Below are 27,674 nucleotides of genomic sequence, written 5' to 3' on the forward strand. Positions count from 1 at the left end.
TTCAGTGTTGTGTGCCATTAACGGGGGCTTCTAGTATACATTGATCATTGTATGGATTGTTTTAGTAACTCTTACCCTCTGGTTCCTAGACATAAAAAATTAATGATATTTTCCAAACCTAGAGGCATTGTTAGTGAGGAGCTCAACCAATGGAAAAGTAGAGTGAACTATTTCAACAAAACTAGCACTTACTCAACAGATAGTTATATTAATAATACATGGTTTTAAACCTTAAAAGAAGTGACCAAGGGCTCCGAAATGCTACCATCTATAGCCATGTTTCTTAGATCAAGTTACAACACCTGAACTATATTTGGCATTGAAATCTTTATCATTGGAAGCCTTGGATAAAATATCTTCTACCAGAAATTCCCATAATAGGCTACTCGTAAAATGTTTTCACAGTGACAAACCTTACGCTATGATGTCTGCTTTTCCAGAGGTTGTACCATTATTCCTGAGATGCAACAAAATAAGGCCAAGATCTAAGAGGGCCTAGCGCCTCCTTCCATCACATTAGCATAATTTTGTATTCTAATGTGGCCCAACGAGGCCAAAATCGCTGAGCCATATTTACAAAGTGGAGCAATCCATGCATTGCGCCACTTTGTAACCCCGTGCGTCACAATATGCCTGAGCCAGGCATAATGTATGCGGGATGGCATTCCCTTGTTAGGGGGGGCGAAAAAATGGTGCAATGAAATCTAAAAGATTTCCTAGAGCCATTTTTAGCAGCATTTTTAACACCTGCACAGAGCAGGCATTAATAGGAGGCACACCATTGTTTTCATTGTCTCAATGGGCTTTGCAGGATTAGCATCAGAATTTTTGGAGCTAATCCTGCAAAGCGCCAAACTAGCATCAAAAAAGTTGATGCTAGTTCCCTAACTACCACCATGGTGCGCTGTATGGTGGTGTGAGAGGGGCGCTAAGGAGCACAAGAAAAGTGACAGTCAGTTTGCACTCTATCCAAGCAGGGACCCTCACTCTAGTCAGAGCAGAGGAGGTGCACACTTAAGATAACCCCTGCTCACCCCCTTGGTAGCTTGGCACAAGCAGTCAGGCTTATCTCAAAGGCAATGTGTAAAGTATTTGTACCAAAACACACATTTATACAGTGAAAACACTACAAAGTTTAGAAAAACAGGTAATATTTATCTAAATCAAACAAGACCAAAATGAAAAGTGGAAATTTCTCACCTCTGGGGTCACATTGCTGCCTTTTCTTAAATCAGCCCCTAAATCTCTTCCAGGGGAAATCAAAGCCGTGCTATAACATTCTATGGATGACCCCTTTTTCAATATGTCTACTAATGATGAGATGAATTTACGATTCTCAATGAGATTCCCAAATGTTTTTCCCGTACAGGAAGACAAGCACTTTCACTCTATCCTACCTGCTCCAACTGTAGGTTTTCGATCTTCGTCTGGGTCCTATGTCATCGACTGAAACTTACCTCGGCAAAGAAGCACAACTCAGCAAGGAAAAGCTAATCCCTCTTGACTACTCTATCATCTAAATTTACTGATAAACTACAATGCGGGTTGCATAACAAGGATATTCAAATATTGCATACACTTCAAGCATATGAAAGCAGAATCTTTCCACAAGTTCCAATTGTGGATCTTAAGTCCAGTGCTTCAACACACTAAAATAAACATTATTTAACTCTTTTGGCAAACAAAGCATGTATCATATAATCTATCAACTAATTGCATCCAACAGCCGTGTACTGGTTAGTGACACATTTGCAAAGCGGTGATCCCTCTTATCCTTTTTACCCCATTCCCTTTCAATTGATCCAGTACTGTCTGCAACCCACACACATCAAGGGTTCCACCATTGACCGTATTATTGCAATTAGAACTGCCTACTAGTATCATAGCTCTTTGAAAAGACCACCCTCGAATTCCCTCTTCTGTGTCATTTTTCTAATCTGTGATGATACGCCAATCTAAAAGCCCAAATATCTGTTTGTAACGTCCAGAATACACATCTCACAAGGTTCTGCTTGTGCACTTCATTCAGTCTTTCTTGCCATGCTGAGGGCCATGATGTAAATGATGCACTATGAACCATATTAATACAAAGCCTGAAAATTTTAAAAGTGCACCCTCTGATGGAGAAATGAGTTATGAGCATAGACATGCTTCCCTGGCACTACATAAAGAGTTGGAAGCTCTTAGAACAAAGGTGGCATCGAAATCCTTTCACAGCAAACTTAGAAAAACTTGGAACAGACTATCCTGTAAAAACATATTTGTACCAATATAGCTGATTGATGTACTTAAGTAAGCAACTAGTTCCTCGTTAACAATAGTTGAAGACCATGACAACAAAGGTGAAGAATTTGCCATTCTAGGTCCAGTCTAGAGACAGTTGTCTCACCAGTCTCATATAATCAAAAAAACAATAATAAAAAATACATACATATATGCATCAGTAGGTCTTTCAGTCAGCTCTCTTCAACCATTGTGCATGTTCAACAGATATTTGCATTGTGCTTTCTCCCAGCACAATCATGGGTCAGTGGGTCAACCCAATTCAGTCGCTGTCTATCTTGAGTAGTGAGTAATGGCATTTTGCCTGATTACATCTACCAATCTAATAAAAAAAGTGCACGTCAGTGGCAGGGATGGCGATTTGCCAGTTTGTTGTTATTTATTCTTTATCCTTTTTTATATTTCTAGTCATCCTTGTGTGTTTAAAATATGTCTTCAGATTATAGTCATTAAAATCCAGTAGTACCTTTTCTTTGTGTCATTAAGAATTGTATTTTCCTGTGATGTGCATTAAAATTAAAAAAAGGTTTCTATAACTATCCAGAGTACAATTGTCTACTATGCAGCAGCACTAATAGTCTAATAAAATTATAGGTGATTATTATTTTTTTTAATTGTGAATTTTTTACAACAATACAGCCACCCCATTTATAGGATGGTTAAGTTTTCTTTTATCGCGCCATTTTTTTAGTGGGTTATGTCTACAATAAAAAAATAAAATGATTTAACCATTGCGCGATCTTACAGCGGCAATATCTATTGGCTTTTGGTAATTAATATGTTTTTTATCTGAAAGTCAAAAACATTGTTGCGTTTCCTATGCTCCCCCCTACCATGTGCAGAGAATTAAAAAAAGAAAATTGGCCTCTCTTCAGAGAGATATCTTAGACTGAACTTGACATCACTATCTCTAAAGACAAACCTTCACCCAATTCTCTGAACCTATACCTGTTACCTCTGGCCAAATATCTGGTCTATCAATCTCCCTCTCAGGGTGGACTGTGGTGTTTTCATACTGCCTGAAAGTAGAACAAATGTATCTTCTCTTAAAAACTAGTGGCCTTGATTAGTGTTTGGCTTAGAGGGAGTAGGGCTCCACCGTATTTGCTGTTCTCACACAACCAGAAGTGTCCAATTCACAACAGCAGACCCTGTACTGTCCTGGCACTGATCTGGAAGCCTGTCCCCTAAAGGGGTCAATAAGTCCCAGTGACAGTCATCTACCCTATTGAGGAGGGCAGTAACAGTTATTTTTCCTACCTGCGTTCATCATGCAATGCATGACTGACAGAAGCAAGAAAAATGTAGATGTCCCTCAAGCACAGGGAGAAAACCCAATCCATGTCTGGACTATTTGATTTTTGTATTGAGAAAGTCACTGCTGTGAGTGCTTGTTTTTCTGAATACTAAAATGTTTGCTAAGGGGGGTGCTTTAAACATTGTGCCTGTTCAGCAAACTTTGAGTGTGGTGAACGGAGCTACAATGGCAGTTGCCCCATCACACAGCACCGAGATTGCCGCCAAAAGACAAATGGGGTGAATGGCCCCTGCTACCCCTCCTGCTGGCCATTCTCCAGGGTCTAACTGACCCCATATTTCTTCTGACTTGTAGGATCTTAATAATATCCTTTCTTTGTCTTGAGAGTTGTGTTAACAATCAACTGAAACAGTTTCACATTGATAATATCTCCGTGGGTGATCTCAGTCTGGGTTAAGAGCCTGGTTTGGCACTGAAACAGACATTCTGGAAATCACATTGTTCTAATATGACCTTTATAGACCATACAGGTTGTGATGTCAATGTCCTTCGTTGATTTAGGTCACACGTCAACCACAACAGGCTCTTTCCCAAGCCATGTTCCTTTTTTACAAAGAGTCCCTTGGTGCTCAATGCTTGTAACAACACTCTTCAAAGTACATGAAGGACCATTAGGTAACACCATTAACGAAGCTGGCATTTTACATCACCAGCATGCACACAACACCCAGCGTTATGTAAAAGTTTCCTCTCCTGCTGATATCTCCCATCTGGCTAATACCCTTGAAAATGTCCATTCTTGGACATCATCTCAATACCTCAAACCCAATCCTAACAAATATGAGTTTACACTTGTCTCGCCTTATTGCGGCTCAAAGCCAGTTGAAAATTGCCTAGCTAGCCTTTGAAACTTAGATGAATTATCACGTCAAGCCTGTTCTCAGAATTCACCATGTTTTATTAGAAAAACACTACACAGGCCAAAGAAGGTTAGAAATGTAATTCCAGCCAGAGGAGCCATCCCATGCTGTGTGCCACTTCTTTGCAACGTTGCTGACCTCAGCCCTGTCTCTACAGCCAACTGAGGAGACGACGCAGACCCCTGTTTTCAGGCATGGGGCGGGAGTTCCTTCCAGGGACTCTCAAGTAGATGCTAAGAAGTGTAGATAGGAATTCATACATACATGTTTAGTGCAGAATGCTGGCACTTTTTATTTGCTTCTCAATGTTGGTTTCAATCAGCATTATGATATGTTTCATCCTCCTAATAATCACAGCTCATGTTTTTTTTGTTTTTTTTTATCATAGAATGCAGTCCTTTTTAATAATTAATTGAAACGGGTCTGCATCTTTTTGTTTACCTTTTCTTGTGTGGGACTTGTGCAAATGAGAGAATGGGGTGAGTTCTGCCAACCATGACTTCTCTGATGAGTCAGAGTGTCATGTCTCCTAGTTGGACACAGATCACCTTTACTTCCTAGGCTTGGGTGAAGTGCTGCTAGCTAACCGAAATGGTTAGGCCGACAGTTACCAACCAGTGAGGGAACGACTCAGTTACATGGTGGTGGTACTGCCCAAGAACCAGTAGTCTTACCCCCATGGTAAGAGTCCTGTGACGCAGGGGGTGCTATTAATACATATACCTATGTATATATATTGATAGATAGATAGATAGATAGATAGATAGATAGATAGATAGATAGATAGATAGATAGATAGATAGATAATCTGTGTCTCATAGGTTCCTGCACTTATGAATTTGTTATTCTATGTGTGAGCTAAGTACAGATGAACACATATACTGTGTATCAACTAGAAAAAGCAAACCTATTTGCTTTGTCAAAACGTGTTCTTCCTCTTGGTTATGCGAAGTTAGCACAGACCTAGCTCCAAAGAGTAAAAGACAACCTTACAGCCAAGAGGTGCTGCACTTATGGGTGTCTGGTTGAGATCAGATTACAGACATATAACTAAAAACAGACTCATGGTTACACACAGGCACCATGTTTAGCAGTATTTACAATTAGAGATATACGATAGTCCCAGAATCGTAAGGTGTTTTGGTCAAGTTCCAAAGCCAGGATCATGTCCTGGATCTTCAGCACCCAGTGCCAGCAACTTGGCCATCCGAAGTTATAAAGTCCTTAAAGCCACCTCACAAAATAGCACAATGGACAGGTTGTATATTGAAGTATCAATGTGAATAGGCAAGAGACTGCATCATTCTTCCATCTGAGGATCCATAATGCCCATGGCTGACTGCTGGGTGTTTAAGTGACAAGGACCTTAGCTCTGTGCCACCCAGACCTCAAGGGTAGACCACAGACAAAAGCAAATGCAAATAAAAAACACAAGCTTGTGATTTTAAAAGTATGTGCTTTCCAGTACTTTTACTCTCATATTCCGAGTGGGAGACAGAAAGAGAATTATTTGGGCTAGGCAATGCGATTGCTGCTGTGCTGAATACTACGCTGTGCGGCAGAGGTGAAAAACACTCCATCGGGCAAAGGCTGTGCGAAGTTTTTCCTGTGCAAAACAATTTGTTTAGGAGTGCACAAGCTTTGCAAACTTTGTAAAAGCAGCAAATTGTTAGAAAACCACATAAAGAACAGATTTTGAGGCAAGAATTGCAGCAAAACCGCAGTTTTTGTGAGAAAATTCACGAGTCTTTAACGTTTTTAATGGAAAATTGATCAGTAAAAACGTGTTTGCAATAATTTTCACCTGCAGGCGAATATTCACAAATGTTGCTAAAGTTTACAACCTTCATCAAGTAGGAAGTTTAAAAGCTTTGCAAACAGTTGTGGTGAAATTTAAATTGCATGCACCAATATTCCAGGGCTGGTTTCTGTGTCTTGCTGATCCAGGAACATCCCCAGCACAGCACATTTCCAGATGTAAAATATCCTTCCTGTCTGGACCCAGTGTGGTAATAATCAACATCATCTTCGCTCCTGATGACTGGGTCCAAATGTTTCTTTGTGAGATAGGATTGATGTTCCTGGGCACTACATCATACATTGATGAGGAATGGATCCGGCGTATATGTGGTCAAATTTACAGTAACACAACCATTAGGATGTTGTGAAAAGTGAAATTCAACACTTTGAGTTGACCACAGGCTGGCATCAGTCATATGTAAATAGTGAAACATTCCCTCTTTGTATTTCATTACACACTTTCTTCTAAGGCCCACAACTGCACTGTGGATCTGTCAAGTGAGCAGATTCTGATGTATTCAGTCTTTTACTTTCCTTTTCATTTGGTAAGCATATGAACAAGAAAAATTGTCATCAACAGTTCATCGATGGAACCTGCTGTTCTTTGTCTTATGGAGTTCATCCTTCGAAAAGACTCCTCCTCCACGTCTCTGAAGGAAATACCCACTCTTCTCAACAGTAAGAACATCAAACAATACATAAGTGAACCAAGCCACACCATAGGCAAAAGTCTCCCTCCTTCCTACATCAACTTGCAGATCAACAGATGCCTACATTTAATGCAAGTTAGCGATTCAGACCACACTGCTGTCCTGCTCTTTGTCCTTGACACACCAACCACATGTCATGGTCATCAACTGCCCACCAAACCACAGTTTAGTTATTTTAAGGATTTTACCCTCTACACTCCCAAGCAAAGCTTCTCCATTCTGGCAGCCACATTTGGAGATAAATCCACCAGTTCTCATTCAACACCCCTACCTTAAAGTCCTCAATGACACTCACTGTGTTCCAAGATTGTTCCATTAAATCTGAGCGGCCTGATTCCTGGCCATCACAATCATAGGGACTATCCACAAACAAGAAAGGAAGTGGTGGAACTCTCAAATGCTAAATAGCCTCTCCAGTGTTGACTAAAATATACGTGGAGCTTCTTGAAGCCTGTTTGGTGAAGCAGAGAATCTGGATTCCCCAGAACACAAATTACAGAGATCTATATCACTGGCAGAAGGACCAACAGACTGTAAGACTGCCTCACTGCCACTCAAGCCCAATGTTGAGTGCCTTCCTTAAACTAAAACCCATAAACACCGAGGATTCAATGAAGAGCGTCCTGCACTGCGGTACGGCCCATAGTGCAACTACTTCACATGGTAGGCATCACCCGCTGCACCCACAGGCCTTTGCCATAGGCAAGCTTCCCCAGGTCAAGGTTCTGTAAAGTCGGTCCTGGAGAGCCAGGTCCATGCCAGATTTTTAGCATATCCACATTTAGAAAAATGTAGGTTTCTGAAACATGTTGTTTCTAAATGTGGATATGCTAAAAATCTGGCATGGACCCGGCTCTCCAGGACCGACTTTGCAGAACCCTGCCCTAGGCCATCTACAAGGCAGCAACGATAAACAAAAAGCCATAGATGGCAGAAAAATTCACCCGCCCAGGAGTGTTATGTAATTTGTTTCCACTGTACAACAACAACAAAAAGTAACAAATTTTAGCCAACACCAAAATATGGAACAAACCTGCATTATTACTCAAAAAAGTGTGAAAAAGTGTGGGGGCAAATTTTAAATTTAACAGGTGAAGTGCACAACTTTTTTCATTTCATGCACTTGCTAAGTTTGTGTACTAAACCTAGCTTCTCGTAAGAGTGAAGATATTCAGTGGAATGTGTTTGCAGAAGTGGGAGAAAATTCTCCCATTAATGGAACAGATGGAGAAAATTATCTCACTAAAGTACCCTTTGCTGGAAGGAGGGGCAGTAGTAGATCTGTTTCATAAAATCTGTTTTTAGGGAAATAAGTCATCTACTTTTATGTTGATTAAACTTTCCTGCACTTCATGATGTCCAAAACGTTTTACCTCCATGAAGTTGGTAGGCTCTCACCCACAGGAAATAAAATTGGGCGTTGTTTTCTGCAAATATCAACATCTTTGTGTTGTGGTACTGGTTTTCTTCCCAGCTGTGTAAAACAGCTGGAATTTATTCGCTCTAGAAACAGTAAAAGGTGATTCATATTTCATTGCTCAATAAACTTAATACAGTCATGGGAGTTGGCAGAAACAACTGGACTCTAGAAATGCTCACATTTTTAAGCGCGAGAAAGGTTAAATACAGGACGGAACTTCCCAGCTGTTTTCTGTATAAACTTCAGATCAAACTGAAATACACATATTAAAAATAAATCGAAATTACATACATAGGGTACGATGAATACATATGTAATTATAGCACATTAACGCCAGACTTTGAAATGATTATGTCTGTGTGCCCCAGGGTGCATGCGATTATGAATGAACCTTATTAGTATGCGTGGTTTGTCTGTGATGTCTGCATTACTTTGAGACTGTAAACAAGGTGGGACTCGGCTCTCGGTGCTTTTCTTTTAATTAGATAATTGAAATGTCGGATTTGACTTTAGAAACAATATATTAACATTTGTTAACAGGAAATGGTTTATTAAAAAAAAAAACTAGACAGTATTGCAAAGCCAAGAGAGGATGACTTCAGAGAAGTGGGAATGTACATCTGCCGTGAGGGAACGACGCCCACGCGGTGAATTAGGGCTTTCTCGTCATTTACCTATGAAATGGGTAAAAACACAAGGCGCTGGTGCTCACATCCTTCCCTTGACTCAGCGGTTCAGTGGCCTTTCTTAAATATTGGCCAACCACCAATAAATACTTTTTTGGGCCCAACTACCTTTAGTACTGAAGTGGTTACTTGGAAAGGGGGGCGCAGACCTACACAGCAGGTCGCGGGAATACTGGAGTTCCTTCACCACTTTTCGAATTCATCTTGACGTCATCTCTGCTTTACCCTGCACTGGCCTCTCGCCACTGCACCCTGCACTGCCTGCCAGTAACCCTTCAGCACTGCACTGCATTGCTGTCTGAACCTCTCTCCACTGCACCCCGCACTGGCTGTCAGTAACCCTTCAGCACTGCACTGCGTGGCTGCCTATGGCCTCTCTCCACTGCACCCTGCACCGGCTGCCCGTAACCCTTCAGCACTGCACTGCATGGCTACCTGGACCTCTCTCCACTGCACCCTGCACCGGCTGCCAGTAACCCTTCAGCACTGCACTGCATGGCTGCCTGTAGCCTCTCTCCACTGCACCCTGCACCGGCTGCCCGTAACCCTTTAGCACTGCACTGTGTGGTTGCCTGGACCTCTCTCCACTGCACCCTGCACCGGCTGCCCGTAACCCTTCAGCACTGCACTGCGTGGCTGCCTGAACCTCTCTCCACTGCACCCCGCACTGGCTGCCAGTAACCCTTCAGCACTGCACTGCGTGGCTGCCTATAGCCTCTCTCCACTGCACCCTGCACCGGCTGCCCGTAACCCTTCAGCACTGCACTGCATGGCTACCTGGACCTCTCTCCACTGCACCCTGCACCGGCTGCCAGTAACCCTTCAGCACTGCACTGCATGGCTGCCTGTAGCCTCTCTCCACTGCACCCTGCACCGGCTGCCCGTAACCCTTTAGCACTGCACTGTGTGGTTGCCTGGACCTCTCTCCACTGCACCCTGCACCGGCTGCCCGTAACCCTTCAGCACTGCACTGCGTGGCTGCCTGAACCTCTCTCCACTGCACCCCACGCTGGCTGCCAGTAACCCTTCAGCACTGCACTGTGTGGCTGCCTGTAGCCTCTCTCCACTGCACCCTGCACCGGCGGCCCGTAACCCTTCAGCACTGCACTGCGTGGCTGTCTGAACCTCTGTCCACTGCACCCCGCACCGGCTGCCAGTAACCCTTCAGCACTGCACTGTGTGGCTGCCTGCAGCCTCTCTCCACTGCACCCTGCACTGGCGGCCCGTAACCCTTCAGCACCGCACTGCATGGCTGCCTTGACCTCTCTCCACTGCACCCTGCACCGGCTGCCAGTAACCCTTCAGCACTGCACTGCATGGCTGCCTGTAGCCTCTCTCCACTGCACCCTGCACCGGCTGCCCGTAACCCTTTAGCACTGCACTGTGTGGTTGCCTGGACCTCTCTCCACTGCACCCTGCACCGGCTGCCCGTAACCCTTCAGCACTGCACTGCGTGGCTGCCTGAACCTCTCTCTACTGCACCCCACGCTAGCTGCCAGTAACCCTTCAGCACTGCACTGTGTGGCTGCCTGTAGCCTCTCTCCACTGCACCCTGCACCGGCGGCCCATAACCCTTCAGCACTGCACTGCGTGGCTGTCTGAACCTCTGTCCACTGCACCCCGAACCGGCTGCCAGTAACCCTTCAGCACTGCACTGTGTGGCTGCCTGCAGCCTCTCTCCACTGCACCCTGCACTGGCGGCCCGTAACCCTTCAGCACTGCACTGCATGGCTGTCTGAACCTCTCTCCACTGCACCCCTCACTGGCTGCCAGTAACCCTTCAGCACTGCACTGCGTGGCTGCCTGTAGCCTCTCTCCACTGCACCCTGCACCGGCTGCCCGTAACCCTTCAGCACTGCACTGCGTGGTTGCCTGAACCTCTCTCCACTTCACCCTGCACCGGCTGCCCGTAACCCTTCAGCACTGCACTGCGTGGCTGCATGTAGCCTCTCTCCACTGCATCCTGCACTGCCTGCCTGTAACCCTTCTGCACTGCAAGACTGACTGTAACCAACCTTTCAGCACTTCACTGCATGGTTGCCTGTAGCCCCTCTCCAATAACCTCTCCTCACTGCACCCTGCACCGGCTGCCTGTAACCCTTCGCACTGCGTGACTGCCTGTAGCCTCTCTCCACTGCATCCTGCAGTGCCTGCCTGTAATCCTTCTGCACTGCAAGACTGACTGTAACCAACCTTTCAGCACTGCACTGCGTGACTGCCTGTAACTTTTCTCCACTGCATCCTACATTGGGTGCCTGTAACCCTTCAGCACTGCACTGCGTGATTCCCTGTAACTTCTCTTCACTGCATCCTGCACTGGCTGCTGTAACCCTTCAGCACCGCAATGCATGACTACCTGCAACCTCTCTTCACTACATGCTGCACTTGCTGCCTGTCACCTTCCTCCTCTGCACACTACACCTGCTGCCTGTAACCTTCTCTTCTTCACCTTGAATCTGCTGCAGGTAACCCTCTCTTCTGCACCTTTCATTGTCTGCTTGTAACCCTCCTCTGCACCTTGCATCTGCTGCCTGTCACCCTCTCTTCTGCACCTTGCATCTTCTGTTTGTAACCTCCTGCTATGCACACTGCCTCTGCTGTCTGCCCCCCTCCTCTGCACCCTGTACCTGCTGCCTGTCACCCTCCTGCTCTGCATACTACACCTGCTGCCAGCCCCCCTCCTCTGCACACTACACCTTCTGCCTGTCACCCTCTCTTCTGCACCTTGCATCTGCTGCCTGTCACCCTCTCTTCTGCACCTTGCATCTTCTGTTTGTAACCTCCTGCTATGCACACTGCCTCTGCTGTCTGCCCCCCTCCTCTGCACCCTGTACCTGCTGCCTGTAACCCTCCTGCTCTGCATACTACTCCTGCTGTCTGCCCCTCCTCCTCTGCACACTACACCTGCTGCCTGTCCCCTCTGTCTGTCCCCTGCTCCTCTGCACACTACACCTGCTACCTGTCCACTCCTCCTCTGCACACTACACCTGCTGCCTGTCCCCTCCTCCTCTGCACACTACACCTGCTGCCTGTCCCCTCCTCCTCTGCACACTACACCTGCTGCCTGTCCCCTCTGCCTGTCCCCTGCTCCTCTGCACACTACACCTGCTGCCTGTCCCCTCCTCCTCTGCACACTACACCTGCTGCCTGTCCCCTCCTCCTCTGCACACTACACCTGCTGCCTGTCCCCTCTGTCTGTCCCCTGCTCCTCTGCACACTACACCTGCTGCTTGTCCCCTCCTCCTCTGCACACTACACCTGCTGCCTGTCCCCTCCTCCTCTGCACACTACACCTGCTGCCTGTCCCCTCTGCCTGTCCCCTGCTCCTCTGCACACTACACCTGCTCCCTGTCCCCTCCTCCTCTGCACACTACACCTGCTGCCTGTCCCCTCCTCCTCTGCACACTACACCTGCTGCCTGTCCCTTCCTCCTCTGCACACTACACCTGCTGCCTGTCTCCCTCCTCATCTGCACACTACACCTGCTGCCTGTCACCCTCCTCATCTGCACACTACACCTGCTGCCTGTCCCCTCCTCCTCTGCACACCACACCTGCTGCCTGTCCCCCTCCTCCTCTGCACACTACACCTACTTCCTGTCCCCTCCTCCTCTGCACCCTACACCTGCTGCCTGTCCCCTCCTCCTCTGCACACTACACCTGCTGCCTGTCCCTTCCTCCTCTGCACACTACACCTGCTGCCTGTCACCCTCCTCATCTGCACACTACACCTGCTGCCTGTCCCCTCCTCCTCTGCACACTACACCTGCTGCCTGTCCCTTCCTCCTCTGCACACTACACCTGCTGCCTGTCACCCTCCTCATCTGCACACTACACCTGCTGCCTGTCCCCTCCTCCTCTGCACACTACACCTGCTGCCTGTCCCCTCCTCTTCTGCACACTACACCTGCTGCCTGTCTCCCTCCTCCTCTGCACCCTGCACCTGCTGCCTGTCACCCTCTCTTTTGCACCTTGCACCTTCTGTTTGTAACCTCCTGCTCTGCACACTGCCTCTGCTGCCTGTCCCCCTCCTCCGCCCCTGCACCTGCTGCCTGTCACCCTCTCTTCTGCACCCTGTACCTACTGCCTTTCACTCTCTCTTCTGAACCCTGTACCTGCTGCATGTCACCCTCCTGCTCTGCATGCTACACCTGCTGCCTGCCCCCCTCCTCCGCACACTACACCTGCTGCCTGTCACCCTCTCTTCTGCACCCTGTACCTGCTGCCTGTCACCCTCCTGCTCTGCATGCTACACCTGCTGCCTGCCCCCCTCCTCCGCATACTACACCTGCTGCCTGCCCCCCTCCTCCGCACACTACACCTGCTGCCTGTCACCCTCTCTTCTGCACCCTGTACCTGCTGCCTGTCACCCCTCTTCTGCCTCTGGTCCCCAGGTCCTCCACCAGTGACAGGGCGCAGAGCGGCTGCCTCCGGGGCCGTCGCTGCCAGTAGCCCGCGCCACGCGCCCCGGTGTAAGGTAGTAAATGGGCACTGGGTAAATATCCGGAGTGGGCACAGATGTTATCACAGGCGCCGCTTTCCGACAGGCCCCGGCACCTTCCCACCCTGGTTTGTGGCGCTTCTCGTGCACCCCTTGACATGTTACCACTCACATGGAACATGCGTCCTCGCGAGCGCTGAACACGGACTAGCTCCCTCAGGGGAAGTCACTTTCAAAGGCTTCCACTGAGGTCTGAACCCGCAGGGACGCCTCAATCCTTTATTCCCCACAACACCCTGATGTGAACCCCGTCCCCCACGTGTGATCTGCGTGCTATAAGTGCATTATTTGTGAGAGTTTCGTGAACTGAGCGAAAAGAACATTTTGTTAGTAAATATGACGGAAATTTGACGGCTCACGTGGGGCATTCTACGACAAGGAAAACCTAATTTGGTGGTTGTTGGTGCCACGTCCTCTTATGAAGCGGCAGTGCCTTTGAGGGCATAAAGCCTAATTAAAGAAGGAATTGCTACTAGGTAAATTCCATTCAAATGCCATCGCAGTGCAAGCATGACAGCGCCGAGCGCACCGTGTTCTCTTGGGCTACCCAGTCCCAGTATAAAGCAGCACTCACCAGCACGCGTTGCAGAAAGCCAATCATGGTCTCAGCATCCCGAGGCGCCGCAGCAGCTGGGCACACGGTGGGTCAGGGGCGCGCCCTTCACCCCGGCTTCGGGCAGCCCGCCTCCCGCATGGCTCCTGCCCCGGGCACCTGCCGTTAATGTTTCTCCAAGGTAAGACATTGTTGAAAACCGCGCCGTCACCGCAGGAGTTAAAAGGGCTGGGTCAGCCGACGAGAAACAGGTTGTGCAGGATGTAAGTTTTAGGATTACAGAGCAGGCAAAAAACACAGAGAGAACACGCTGCCACCGAGCCGGCACCTGGATCAAAGTCAAAGTCTGTCTATGATTTGGTTACCGATGTTTTGGCTTCACCAGATACCTCAAAACCTCGCAAAAATGCTGCCCTGTGTCCTCTCGGTGCAGTTGATTCAGCACAGGACTAAGCCAGACTCAAATAATATGGCCGGGTATTGCCGAGGGCTCTTACCACCAAACACCACTTACACCCCCCCCCCCACCCCCAAGCTTAAATTAAACTTTAGATACACTTTGCTTTGGGATTAGGGGTTGTAAACCCAGGACGTATTTTATTATTGACAAGATATTGTTAATCATATTCAAAATTATACGCAGTAACCACAAAGGTATTTACAGAGTTTTTCAATGGATGACTAGCCTTTACAAAGTACGCTAATGCATCCACATTCCTTACATGACTAAAAAACAGTTCGTTCTGCGTACCCAATGTTGGTGGATGTGAATGAGATCATGACTGTTTTCCTATTACCCCAAATCCTGCCCCTCCTTACCCTACAAATCCCAGGGGTAGGATCTCCATCTGGGTGTTCTCACACCTTTCCAAACTGGATTGCTGCGGAGGGGGCCCGCCTGCCCGCTAGGATACCTACCTCGGGCGCCCCTGGCACCCTCAGACTCCACCCCCCCAAGGGCGAGTGATCGCTGCAGACCTTCTGCGCATGCGTGGGTGGTTGGCCCTAAGGGCCATATGCCAGCAATCACTCGCACCCCCGCGCCCTTGTATGTCATCCGCACTTCGCAGCCAGCACCCCTTGGAGGGTCCAATTAGCTTGTCACCCATTTTCTGTAATAAAAAAGGTACCCGTTTATATTCCCAGTCATGATCTCACCCTGCCCACCATCACACCAAAAAATACGACAAACTAACAAACTATACTTGTCCAATTCCACCAAAAATCAATTGACCTGAGAAAAAAACATATTGTTAGCACATAGACCACAACTGAAAATTCTGAGCATTCACATTCAACTGTAGGAAAACTAAGGGACACCCCTTGGAGAAGCATGGCGGATGCAACGGTGGCTTCCTCCTCCTACATCACTTCTAAAGCATGGAATGACCTTCCTCCACACATCAGAGCCTCCGCTTCACTTCTAGGACTCTGCAAGCAGCTGAAAATCTGCCTTTTCGATAATCCCACTAAGCAATAGTTTTGGCTAGACACACACTTACTCAGAACCAGGATACGCTCTAGGACACTGGATTTCAAACTTGTTAATGCCGCGCCCCCCAGTGGGAAAAAATAAATCATCGGGCCCCCTTCAGAATTTTTCAGAACTGTTCTATTAAGTTGGCAGTGCTTAAATGTCAAGACTTATTTAAACATTGCAGTTAAGATCTGTTACCTTTTTACAAATGTAATAAACATTTTATGCTTAAACCAAAGCACTATTATCTGCATAATCTTTCTTTTAGCCAGAGCTGGAGCCCCCACAGGGATCACTTGAGGCCCCCCTAATCGGGCCCGCCCCCCCAGTTTGAAGACCCCTGCTATAGGGTGATAGTGCGCTCTACCAATCAGCATAAAATAACATAACGTAATGTAGTAGAGGTAAGTGAATAGTCCTCCCGTGTTACCGGCCAGTGAAACACACTAGCCAATTTAGCCGAGCACTAGAACTTTGGACCACTTCTTTGGAACCTTAGCACCAATATTGTCCTGTGGGTGTTAAATACTAGTCCTGAAATAGTTGGTGTTCTTTTCAATGTCTAAACTCATTTCCTGCTTTATGACAATTTGTCCAATTTGTATCAGCTGGGGGGTCAAACCCAAGGAGCAGCCTCCCTTGCACTCGTCCATTTGCAAAAAGTGACAAAAGGCAGACTGGTTTTATTGTTCTACATACAATATATAATTTGGTCTTTTAGTGCCTTTGTTTTATCGAGTGTGATCTCTCAAAAAGACCATGTTATGATACTTGACACCGGTGTGCTACTTAAAACGGATGAGATGTTCTCATCTTTCATGATAGGGTAAGATTATCCAAAGGACTTAATTAATTTTAAATATAGCACCTTAATAGCTAATCGCTATGACAACATTGTCCTATCGCTGATGCATTATGACCAGGAGCATTTTGGGTCACCCATGGCATGATTCTGCCCTGACTGGGTGAAACTCTAGCCTGTTATACTGGTGATAATTCGGATTTTTTTGGGACCATCCATGACACAATGGTGGTAAATGGAGCCATCCATGGCACAATGGTGCCCACGCTGGAAGAAACACGGTTTCTGGCATTTTGGTTTTAATTGGTGGCATTTTAGGACAACTTAAGAGTTGTTGGTGGTGGGGACACTCGTAGCATGATACTGCAACCCATGGGAAAAATATTGCCCCTGGCATGTGGATTGTCGAGCTACCCGTGGCATGATGATTCTCATTTCCTCACTTGGTATACTGCTAACCATGTCATAATAGTGCTATTTCTTGACATGAAGTGAACACCCAGGCGGTGAGATGGTGAAACACAAGGCAGAGTTTATCCATGTGTGGCTGTCTTACACGTGAGGACTTGATGGAACAGATAAACTGGGCGCTGAACATGTATTTACTAAACATTAAAATGGAAAAGATGGCATTTCTAGTTAATTATTTTTTCATTAAAAAGTTAAGCCTTTATTTGGGTGAATTAAATGTATTGTTCAAAAAAGAAAAATATGCATTTGTATTTTCAAGAAGCGAAAAGGTGATATTTGCGCACAAAATATTTGATTTTCAAACATCTAAAGCAGATAGTTGGGTGGTCAGCTTCAAATCTGCCGAGCACCGTGCTCTAGCATCTGACGAATCTTTATAATTTTTTTTTACTCTACCCCTTTTTCAAGGAGATTCTGAGTTATACAATTACTAAGTTATAACATTCTGAGTTATAAAATATGATGTAGAAGGAACAGAATTGGAAACTGATGGGGAATTAAGTGAAGAGTTATGCTTGATGCAATGTTAAATGATGGACGACTGGATATTGCATTTACCGAACAACCCGTATTACTTATGACGTTTTAGAGACATTCCGTTGCACTATTTTGACACCATTTTTAAAGTTATCTTAGAGTTGGTGAACCTGCAAAACCACTGGAGGTGTTTACTCTTAGTTGGCCATAATGAAGACTGGACGTTTTCATGATGGCCCTTTCAAAGCCTATGCTTTTAAGCAAATTTATTGTAATTGTATTGTATTGTATTGTAATCGTATTTATATAGCGCTTACTACCCCTGACGAGGCGTCAAAGCGCTTTTCGGTGAGTATGTGAAAAAGTGTGCTCTATAATGCCACAGGACACTTTCTTGGCCCCTTTTTCCACAGTCACTCACTTTACTGATTCGCTCACTGACATTCGTGGGAAGATGTGTCAGCTCAACACTTTCAAAGGCCACCAGCAGGCAAAGAGAGTGGCCTACGCTAGGTAGAAATAGTGTTTTTTGAGAAGGACTGTACTTAAATATAAACTTGGTATCCGAATTTCCTCTGATGAAGCTTCCATCCATTATACTCTCTTCCCCCGATGATGTCTTCTGATGAAGCTCTGCATTTTGAACTCAAACTGCCCATTTTAGGTTCCAGCGCGCAAGCGCTTTGACCTGTAGTAATCTATCTGTGGGCTTTTAACCCATTTTTGAGTTTGCCTTTCAAAAATCCTTTGTTATCATTGGTAAATGCTTTACATTTGTCCCTCCTTGGGGTGGTTTGATTACCGCCTTGGCCATCGACCGTGTTACAGGGATAATTGCACGTTTGCCTATACGTTTAACTGTGAGCAAACTTCTTTTTCCTTCTGTGCCTCTCCTTCACGCTCATGGCGGCCGTGGCACTTTGAATCGGCTCCCTTATGTCAACGGTTTTACTTTCATTTTCAATTTAAGTGGCAAGAACAGTCCAGTTAGAAATTTACAACGCTAATAGCTCTAACTCGAGCAAACGCGAGACCCATTGCATTGCAAATGCTTGTTTATTATTCATTTTAATGGCATATGTGTGTTCATTATGCCCCTTCCACCCTTTCCATCTCACCATCCTCTTTCTTCCTTTGGGCTCTCACGCAATGTTGGGTTACCAGAGGCAAGTTATAACCAATCAATCAATGTTGCAATAGTCAAGCAACAACTTTAGTTGCCCAAAAGCAACGATTGTATTGACTCTGACAGAAACCATTCATGAAGGGTAGTAGGAGGTGTCATTACAGAGATGGTGAGGTTCCGGTGAATGTATATTTATGGTGGTGTTTATAGAGAACCTGTGACACAGGAGAGAAGACAAGGGCCACTTCAGGAGATGAACTTGACTACACATGTATGGGACATAAGGATGAGGTCTAGTAGTTCGGCTGTTGAGTGTTCACTAACTACATACAAGATATATGACATGTATTCACTAGAACATAATCTCACAGATTTAAAAAGTGATTACACTGAAGCGGCCAGAGCACTTCATAAGAGGCCTGGGAGGTTGTTTCATTCATGGATAAAGTTTGGTCTATGGTAGATGTTGTTTATGCAGAAGGTTTGTGTGTGTGTGTGTGTCTACACACATATACAGATTAACTATTATTATCTTCGTATCTACGTGCTTTGAAGATAGATATATTGTCAAGGTACATATATATGACAGTGCATCTAGTAAGCCTAAACTTACATATATATATATAAATATATATATATATATATTAGAAATGGGGTCTTTGGTTAACAGTAAGGTTACCCCCTGTTCAAGCAAAGGCCCTCACTCTAGTCAGGGTAAAAGAGAATCACCCTCAGCTAACCCCTGCTTACCCCCTTGGTAGATTGGCAGAGCAGTAGGCTTAACTTCAAAGTGTTAGGTGTAAAGTATTTGTACCAACACACACAGTAACTTAATTAAAACACTACAAAATGACACAACACAGGTTTAGAAAAATAGGAAATATTTATCTACCCAAAACAAGACCAAAACGACAAAAATCCACAATAAACAAGTCAAGTTATCAATTAAAAATCAAAAAGAGTCTTGAAGTAGTTTTAAACACACGCTAGCTGCTACCATGGAAATGTACCTGGTGCGCATCAAAAATAACCCCGCACGGGCGGGTGTGTGTCAAAAAGGGCTTGCGATGCGGCGATATCACTCAGGAGAGGGACCCTGCATCATTTCCCCCTTCTGTCGAGTCGGCGTGTGTCAGTTCTTCTCTCCGCAGGACAGCGATGCATCGATTCGGTCCGCACACAGGTCCAGGCAGGCCTTGCATTGTTTTTGCACGCACAACAATGGTTCACGTCAGAAATCCAGCCGCACGATGATCCGAAAACCACGCAACGCGGTTTGTGATCTCCCAGCCTCCGTCAGCGATGCTATGCGTCATTTGTCCAGCTCAGTGCATCGATTCTTCAATCGCGTTTTGAGCGAGCATCGATTTTCAGCCTCGGAGCCAGTGGCGCGTCGTTTCTTCAGCCGCAGATCGGAGTCGCGTCGATCTTTTCCCCGCACGGCGCTCTGTGCGTGGATTTCTTCCTCTTAGGCTGCCAGCTTCTCCTTTCAGGGTCCCAGGAACTGGATGGGCACCGCAGGGCAGAGTAGGAGTCTCTCCAGAGACTCCAGGTGCTGGCAGAGAGAAGTCTTTGCTGTCCCTGAGACTTCAAACAACAGGAGGCAAGCTCTAAATCAAGGCCTTGGAGATTTCTTCTCAACATGGAAGGCACACAAAGTCCAGTCTTTGCCTTCTTACTCTGGCAGAAGCAGCAACTGCAGGGTAGCTCCACAAAGCACAGTCACAGGCAGGGCAGCTCTTCTTCCCCAATTCTCCAGGCAGAGGTTCCTCTTGTTTTCAGAAGTGTTTCTAAAGTCTGTGGTTTTGGCTGCCCTTCTTATACCCACTTTCTCCTTTGAAGTAGGCCTACTTCAAAGTAAAGTCTCTTTTGAATGTGAAATGCTACCTTGCCCAGGCCAGGCCCCATACACTCACCAGGGGGTTGGAGACTGCATTGTGTGAGGGCAGGCACAGCCTTTTCAGGTGTGAGTGACCACTCCTCCCCTCCCTCCTAGCACAGATGGCTCATCAGGATATGCAGGCTACACCCTAGCTCCCTTTGTGTCACTGTCTAGTGTGAGGTGCAACCAGCCCAACTGTCAAACTGACCCAGACAGAGAATCCACAAACAGGCAGAGTCACAGAAATGGTATAAGCAAAAAAATGCCCACTTTCTAAACGTATGTGTCCTACCCTAACCATACACGGCACCCTGCCCTTGGGGCTACCTATGGCCTACCTTAGGGATGTCTGACATGTTAGAAAAGGGAAGGTTTGGGCCTGGCAAGTGGGTACACTTGCCAAGTCGAATTTTCAGTTAAAACAGCACACACAGACACTGCAATGGCAGGTCTGAGACAGGATTACAGAGCTACTTATGTGGGTGGCACAACCAGTGCTGCAGACCCACTAGTAGCATTTGATTTACAGGCCCTGGCACCTCCAGTGCACTTTACTAGGGACTTACTAGTAAATCAAATATGCCAATCATGGATAAGCCAATTACATACACATTTTTGTAAAAGAGCACTTGCACTCTAACACTGGTTAGCAGTGGTAAAGTGTCCAGAGTAACAAAAACAGCAAAATCAGAGTCCAACACACATCAACAATCTGGGGAACAGAGGCAAAAAGTTAAGGGAGACCACGCCGAGGATGAAAAGTCTAACAATATATATATATATATATATATATATATATATATATATATATCAGTATTATATTCTGACCATGATATTTTTGAATCACGATATTCTGGCAGTACACCTACGATTACAGGTGAATGTATCCATAAACAGGTAGACAGGCACATCTTCGGCATCGATGGCCACCCCAGTCATGATGCACTTACCTTAGCTCTTTATAGGGGATTATCAATATTGAAATCCCTCTTCCTACTGCAAAAAGCAATGCACATCTGTGCTCCAGAGTATTTAAAAAGACCGTTCCCCAAACCAAACACCAAGACATCTAATATTCACTTCACAAAATAAACTCATCCTTAATCCCCCCCAAGTATAATTTTTAAGGGAAAAAAGTTTCACGTACAAGGTTCCACCTTCAAGAAACATTTGCACCCGTACCTTTTTTGCATCATATGTGGCCGTTCAGTGTATCCCCAGCAGCCGGTAGACGTTTAGATGGGAAGGGCTATAGATATTCAACATTTAGCCTGCCTGCTAACTCAGCTATTACCTCTTTGAATTCCCTTACCTAGCAGTAACCCCATTTATCTTGAAATGACCCTGCGGCAGATGAGGTGTGTACAGAAATTACACATTTATATAAAAAACTTACATACATCTTTCTCCATTACATTCTAGGCCTGAAGAAGTAAGAGAGAGAAGGGGATGTCAATGTCCACCACTCCCCACTATATACGGTTTTGGAGCAAAGGCACTCAGGGGCCTCACCTATCCTTAATAAGGCCAGGCCATCAACAATGTCCCTTGGGGGAAATAAAAACAATGCACACCCAGCACAACACACCTGTGTCGCTGATAAGACCACCAATCAAGTTCTTTGTGTTAGGGGTTGAAAGGCCCCCGGCCGTATTTATTTACAAATATATACAAAAAACATTTTTACTACTTTATGCACAGTAACCCACAATTTTACATCTTTTCTTACAGAAATTAAGTCCTAGCCTTAACAGAGACACTAGTACATGGTAGTTACCTGACTATAGCTAAGATGGTTCCTGTGCATCTTTTAAAACATACTTTCATGAGTGAGATCATGGCTGGAACCAGCTTCCCTTCCTCTTATAAATCCCTTGTTCAATAAAATGGACATACATGGGTCCCTCTTTAAAGGAGGACCCCACCCACTGACCTCCCATACTGGGATGTTCCTGTGCAAGAGGCCTGTCTTCCCGCTAGCATACCTACCCCAGGCACTCCATACACCCATCTTCCTCCCCCAGGGGCCCGTGTTAGCTTGCGCTCACTGCTCCTGCACAGGTGGTTGCAGGTAAGGACCGCATGTCAGTGACGGCCCTCCTCCTGCACCTCTGCAACCTCCTTTCGACTTGCTGCCAGCACCCTTTTGGGGCGGTTCTGCGACCCATCTGTTATTTTGGTCTAAAAGGATGCCTTACATACACCCGAAATGTCCCACTCATCATGACCTCACCCGCCGTCCAACATAAATATGACACACTAGCAATGCCTGAAAGAGAAAAACAGGAGTTAAACATGACAGAAACCATTACCATGACTTTGATAAAATCTCATTTGATTCGCACCACGTAAAATTGCAGAACCTTATAACTGTACATGCCACTATGCCACAACACCCGAGCACTCCCACCCACCAAATATGGGGTAGTAGTGAGGAGCAGGGCTCCTGTTCTGGTGTCCTTTGCAGTGCCGAGTGGGAAAAGAGACCCACTCGCCGCCTTGCGGTGCCTTTTATGGGGCGGGGCTGCCGTACCGTCGGGAAGACCCCGGAAGCACTCCAGCACCACGGCCAGCCAATCCCGCCCCAACCCCCACAAAAAGGTCAGTGCGGCCTACGCCGCAACCCAGGTTCGGGCCCCGGCTCGCTGGCATATGCACAGCTCCTCCCAGTTGGGGAGCCTCTGCCATTCTGTAGGGCATTGGGAGATGGGAGTTGATGGGCTGAATCGAATAGACAGCAGGGGCTGGCTCTCGTTCATCCACAGCTGTCATCCTGCATTGTCTAACATGACCCTTCAAAATATCTTAAGACAAGATCCAGATGCTGGAGGCCAGGATTGGACAGCTCTGCTTCAGATGGGAAGGTGCAATGACATTTTTCCAACACTTTGTATCATTTTACAGTGATATTTCAACATATACTGATCGCATCTTAATCGTTTTGACCTGCATCTTACCAGATAAATAATATATATTTTTCTAAACACTGTGTGGTGTATTTTTGCAGTGTTCTACTGTGTTATTCCATGATTTATTGCACAAATACTTTACACATTCCCTTCTAAGTTAAGCCTGACTGCTCAGTGCCAAACTACCAGAGGGTGGGCACAGGATAATTTGGATTGTGTGTGACTTACCCTGACTAGAGTGAGGGTCCTTGCTTGGACAGGGGGTAACCTGACTGCCAACCAAAGATCCCATTTCTAACACCAGTAGTTTCCAGTCTGTGTGCAGTGGCACCCCGGTGCACCATCAAAACTAGCCAGGGGTGCAGCAAGCACACAGCAAGCCAGGTACAGAAATATTTATCACGCTGCATCATAGATTACACTCATCCTGTTGTCCCTTTTCTGTTTGTAGCACACTGGCTGTCCATTTTCTCTCTTGATGAAAAGTTTGCCTCCACTGCTGTCACTTTGGTGCCTCTGTAAAATGGCTGCACCGCTCCGCTTGCGGTATGGGGGAGCCTGGTCACCACGTGTCACTCACTCTGCTCTTCTGCAGCGATGTGCAAGGTGTTCCTGGAGCTCTTCCAGGAGTGCGGCAGGTACCAGCATGTGCCTTTCTCCTCTGTGTGTCCATGTGACCCCAGCCTGATTTTTGTCACAGCGGATATGAACCAAGGTAGTGTGCTTGCTGGAAGGGTTGTGGCTTCTGCTGTAGTGGGTGAGTTGCCAGGCACGCGTATTTATGATGCACCTATGGTCCTCCAACCCCTGCATCTTAAGTCTGTCCTAGCACATCTTCAGCTGCCAACTATACTTTGTGCCACATTACATTTGCCATGAGCTCCAGAGCACTGATTGACCGAGCACTCACAGTGCTGCTCAGCACCAACATGTGCCACTTTGGGCACACTAACAATGTCACTTAGAGTCTAGGAGCACCATCTCAGATCAAAAGGCTGAGATGGATCAGATGCTGCGTGCTTGGGTAATCGGACATGGTCACAAAATATGTGTCTTCGCTCATGGAATGAAAGATGCAGCCTAAATATCAATGCAGCTTCTGGCTCATAAATGGCTTTTCATTTGGGACTTTAACATTTCTAGCTTGGATTGGCTTGGGCAGACACACAACAGGGGAGCGCACTGCAAATAAACTAATACTTCAGGATCATACTGGCACACACAGCATCATGATGAGATGGGAAGAGAAAAGAAGAAAGATAGATTTATGTGGAAAAAGAGAGGAAAGAGCACAGAATGAATGAAAAGAAATCTAGAGAAGCAGATCGATGAAGGCAGGGAAAATAGAAAATGAATGGAGAGGAGGAAGAGAGCAATGGATTGAAAAAGTGAAAGAGAGCAGAGTGAGAAGTAACATTGTAGACCAGGGAGCTAAAGATGGGACAGTAAATAGCAAAGTGAAGCCTTAAGGAAGGATGGAGGGTGTCTTCAGGGAAGGATAGATAGTGTATCACACATACTAGCTGAGTTCTCTTGCAGTCCAGGGGCCTACTTTAGAGGTGGATGGTAAAGAAAAATCCCCTGATTTATGAAGCAGGTTCTAACACTAGAGAAGAGTCCACAGATGCAATTTATTTAATATTATGTACACCCATGATTCCATTTGCAGACCCTAGTGCTGCAGAGTTTACCTTGTATTGTTTCTGACTTAACCAGTTAAAATGTATTACACCACTGTTATAATTTTATTTTGTAACAAATATGATGAACTTCAGCGGCTCCATCCTAATTATTTTCAGGGATAAAAATTAAAGTATTCCAGAGGCTGGGCGTACTTCCCTCCACACGCCACAAAAAAGTAACACAATGGGAAGCCGCGGCCAACAGGTCAAGGGAGGCGCTGGTCAAAAAAGTTTGGGAACCGCTGAGCTAAAGCACTTGAGCTCGGGTTGTATTGCAAACAGCGCCTGGCGCCCTGGCATCTAGCACCCCTGTGAATTATTCAGACCACAAAAAGGTGTTTATTTTGGAGCTGAGCATCTTAAAGTGTCTGGCAGTAGGCATACTAAAACAAACAGTACAGATTTCAGTAAAGGCATTGCAGGTGTAGACCAATCTGAACACTGCACAAACACACAGGTGCAATGAAGTTTGGAGGCCTTAGCGACACCATAAAGAGGCAGCCTCCATGCCACCAAAAACAGGAACAGCCTTGGTGATTCCAGGCCAATTCTGATGTCCTCTGGTAGGCAAAGTGGAGCATAGGCCAACTTCAAATTACTTTAGGACTACTTTCCCACAGGATTCAGGATTTGTGGTGGAAGTAAATCCGAAAGCAGCAGTTTGTGCCAGGTTTGTGTTACTATCGTTATGCGAATCTGGCGTGAAGTGTTAGCAAACCTGCCCCACAGACTCAGGATATAAAATGTACCAGAGTGGTTGTGGCTGTCTATATTAATAAAACATGTATTACTACCTAAATGAATCCTTTTAGCAACTTTAAAAATATGAAAGATTAAGAAAACTGCAAAACCTTTCAAAAGTATGCCTTGTAACTTGCAAGCAGCATTTCAACCCCAGCTCATAGCCCACTGTGCTATATTAGGAAGTGGAAGTAACAGAATGATCAGTGTCAAAAGCAGTAACCCACTGATATCTAAAAAGACACAAATCTGTGTTACACATGCTGCATGTTTTACTTTGCAGCAAGAACATTAACCCTTTATGCTACTACAGCATGAGTCAACACGTTCACCAGGCAAATCCCAGATCTCTCCATCAAGTGCATTAAACACCGGAGTTGTCATGCTTTAGTCATTATCCCTTAAACAATGCAGCTCACACAATGATCTCTGCACGCTGCTCTTATCTGTCCCAGAACTGTCATTCAAGTGGTGCCCCCTTGACCCTCGGTCACACAGCCCTAAAAAGATTGACAACTTTCAATCACTGCAGAGCACTAGGCGGTAAGGCAGGAATGGTAGATATTTGGAGAATAGTTAGCGTGAGTAGACACCTGTGATCGACAATCTTCTGTTGTAACCTCTGCCCTGCCTAATGGTCAGTGGAAGGCCAGATTAAATAGGATGTTTCTAGGCACTTTCACCGCATGTGGCTCTGTTTTAAGCGCAGTGTTGAATGTGTTCCGCATCTTGTGACCTTGAACTGTCCTTGGCAAACTTGTAAGTCAGGTTGTCAATAAGGGTCGCTGATGGCAGGTTCCTAGTTAATACACAGTAGGACCTCAGTTTCTGGATGTGGGCAGCACTTGTGGAGGCTTTCCCACTCCCTGAACTGTTCTGCAGATATAGCTCTTAGGCCCTCATTACAACTTGAGCGCAAACCCTGAGTTAAGAGTAAACCTTGCACAAAATCAGGAGTCCCGCAATGACTAGCGTGTTTACCTGCACTATTTTTGCAGGAAATACCTGCTGCAAATTGTGTGAGCAAGAAGTGCACATTCTGATTGGCTGCCATTGTAAAAGGGGAAAGCATGGGTAATTAGCATGTTGTACACAATTTCGAGTTCTGAAACTTGAACGGATGGTCAAATTGCTTACTCGATCAATATCATGTATGATATTACTGGTATTTACGAGGTGTGACATGCAATCAGGCCTACAGGGGTCGCTGGTCTCCTCTCATGAAGAGCAGTCTCACACTAGCAGCACAGGTTTTCACCTATTTTGTTATCTACATAACATCTCAGTGTAGTCGAATATCACCTGGGAAATCTAATAGAAATCTTGGAAAACGCAGCATAGTGGGTGATCATATTGGGATCCTGCTTAATTGCTTGTGCGAGAACGTGAAACACACAAATCACAACCACTTTTAAAGAGAAACTGCCTTTAGATTTTACATTTATTCTCAACTTTTGCTTGAACTCTTTGATACTAGAAAGTTGAATTGTTCTCCAATGATAGTTCGCATGCCCACACCTTCAGCTCGAGCCATGCTTCGGGGTGAAAATTCCTGGAAATGGGCTAGCCAAGCTTGTGTGGAGTTAGCCGATCACTAGTGGACATGCTTTCCCCTACCCCATGCTGTATTTAGTCAGTGTTTAATTTGAGCTGGTGGTTCCACCGCACTCATTTTTGGGGATCAGCACTTAATTTTCCTCATGAGACTTTGACCCAGAACAAGAGAGAGAAAAACACACAATGGGAAAACAGGTTCATCTTAAGGAGCTTGTGGGCGCTGGGTAGGGCATATTTTGGGGGGCTACTGTTCGTAACAACCTTGAATTCCATGATTCGTTTTCTACGAATTCAAACCCACACAATACTGAGTTATGGTTAATTTTTCAGAAACATGGTTACACAAAAACAGTTGAAATATGTCTAGCTCCGGGGTCAATAATCCTTGAAATGACAGAGAGTAGAGAGAGACAGAGTCAG

The 27,674-nt window shown here is 45.9% G+C and overlaps 1 protein-coding gene across 4 annotated transcripts in view; it reads right to left on the reverse strand.

Moving 5' to 3' along the window:
* Window positions 1–27,674, reverse strand: part of RAP1GAP2 (RAP1 GTPase activating protein 2) — a 793,228-nt gene that overhangs the window by 380,683 nt on the left and 384,871 nt on the right. The window contains exon 1 of one of the 4 annotated variants that reach the window (XM_069227011.1): window positions 14,152–14,297. The exons of the other annotated variants lie outside the window; for them this stretch is intronic. Within the exon in view, the coding sequence (XP_069083112.1) occupies window positions 14,152–14,178 (27 nt within the window). The 5' untranslated portion in view covers window positions 14,179–14,297. Of the gene's footprint in view, window positions 1–14,151; window positions 14,298–27,674 lie in introns of those variants that run through there. 4 annotated transcript variants of the gene reach the window in all.

Source organism: Pleurodeles waltl, chromosome 3_2 (assembly GCF_031143425.1).
Source record: "Pleurodeles waltl isolate 20211129_DDA chromosome 3_2, aPleWal1.hap1.20221129, whole genome shotgun sequence".
Lineage (NCBI taxonomy): Eukaryota > Metazoa > Chordata > Amphibia > Caudata > Salamandridae > Pleurodeles > Pleurodeles waltl.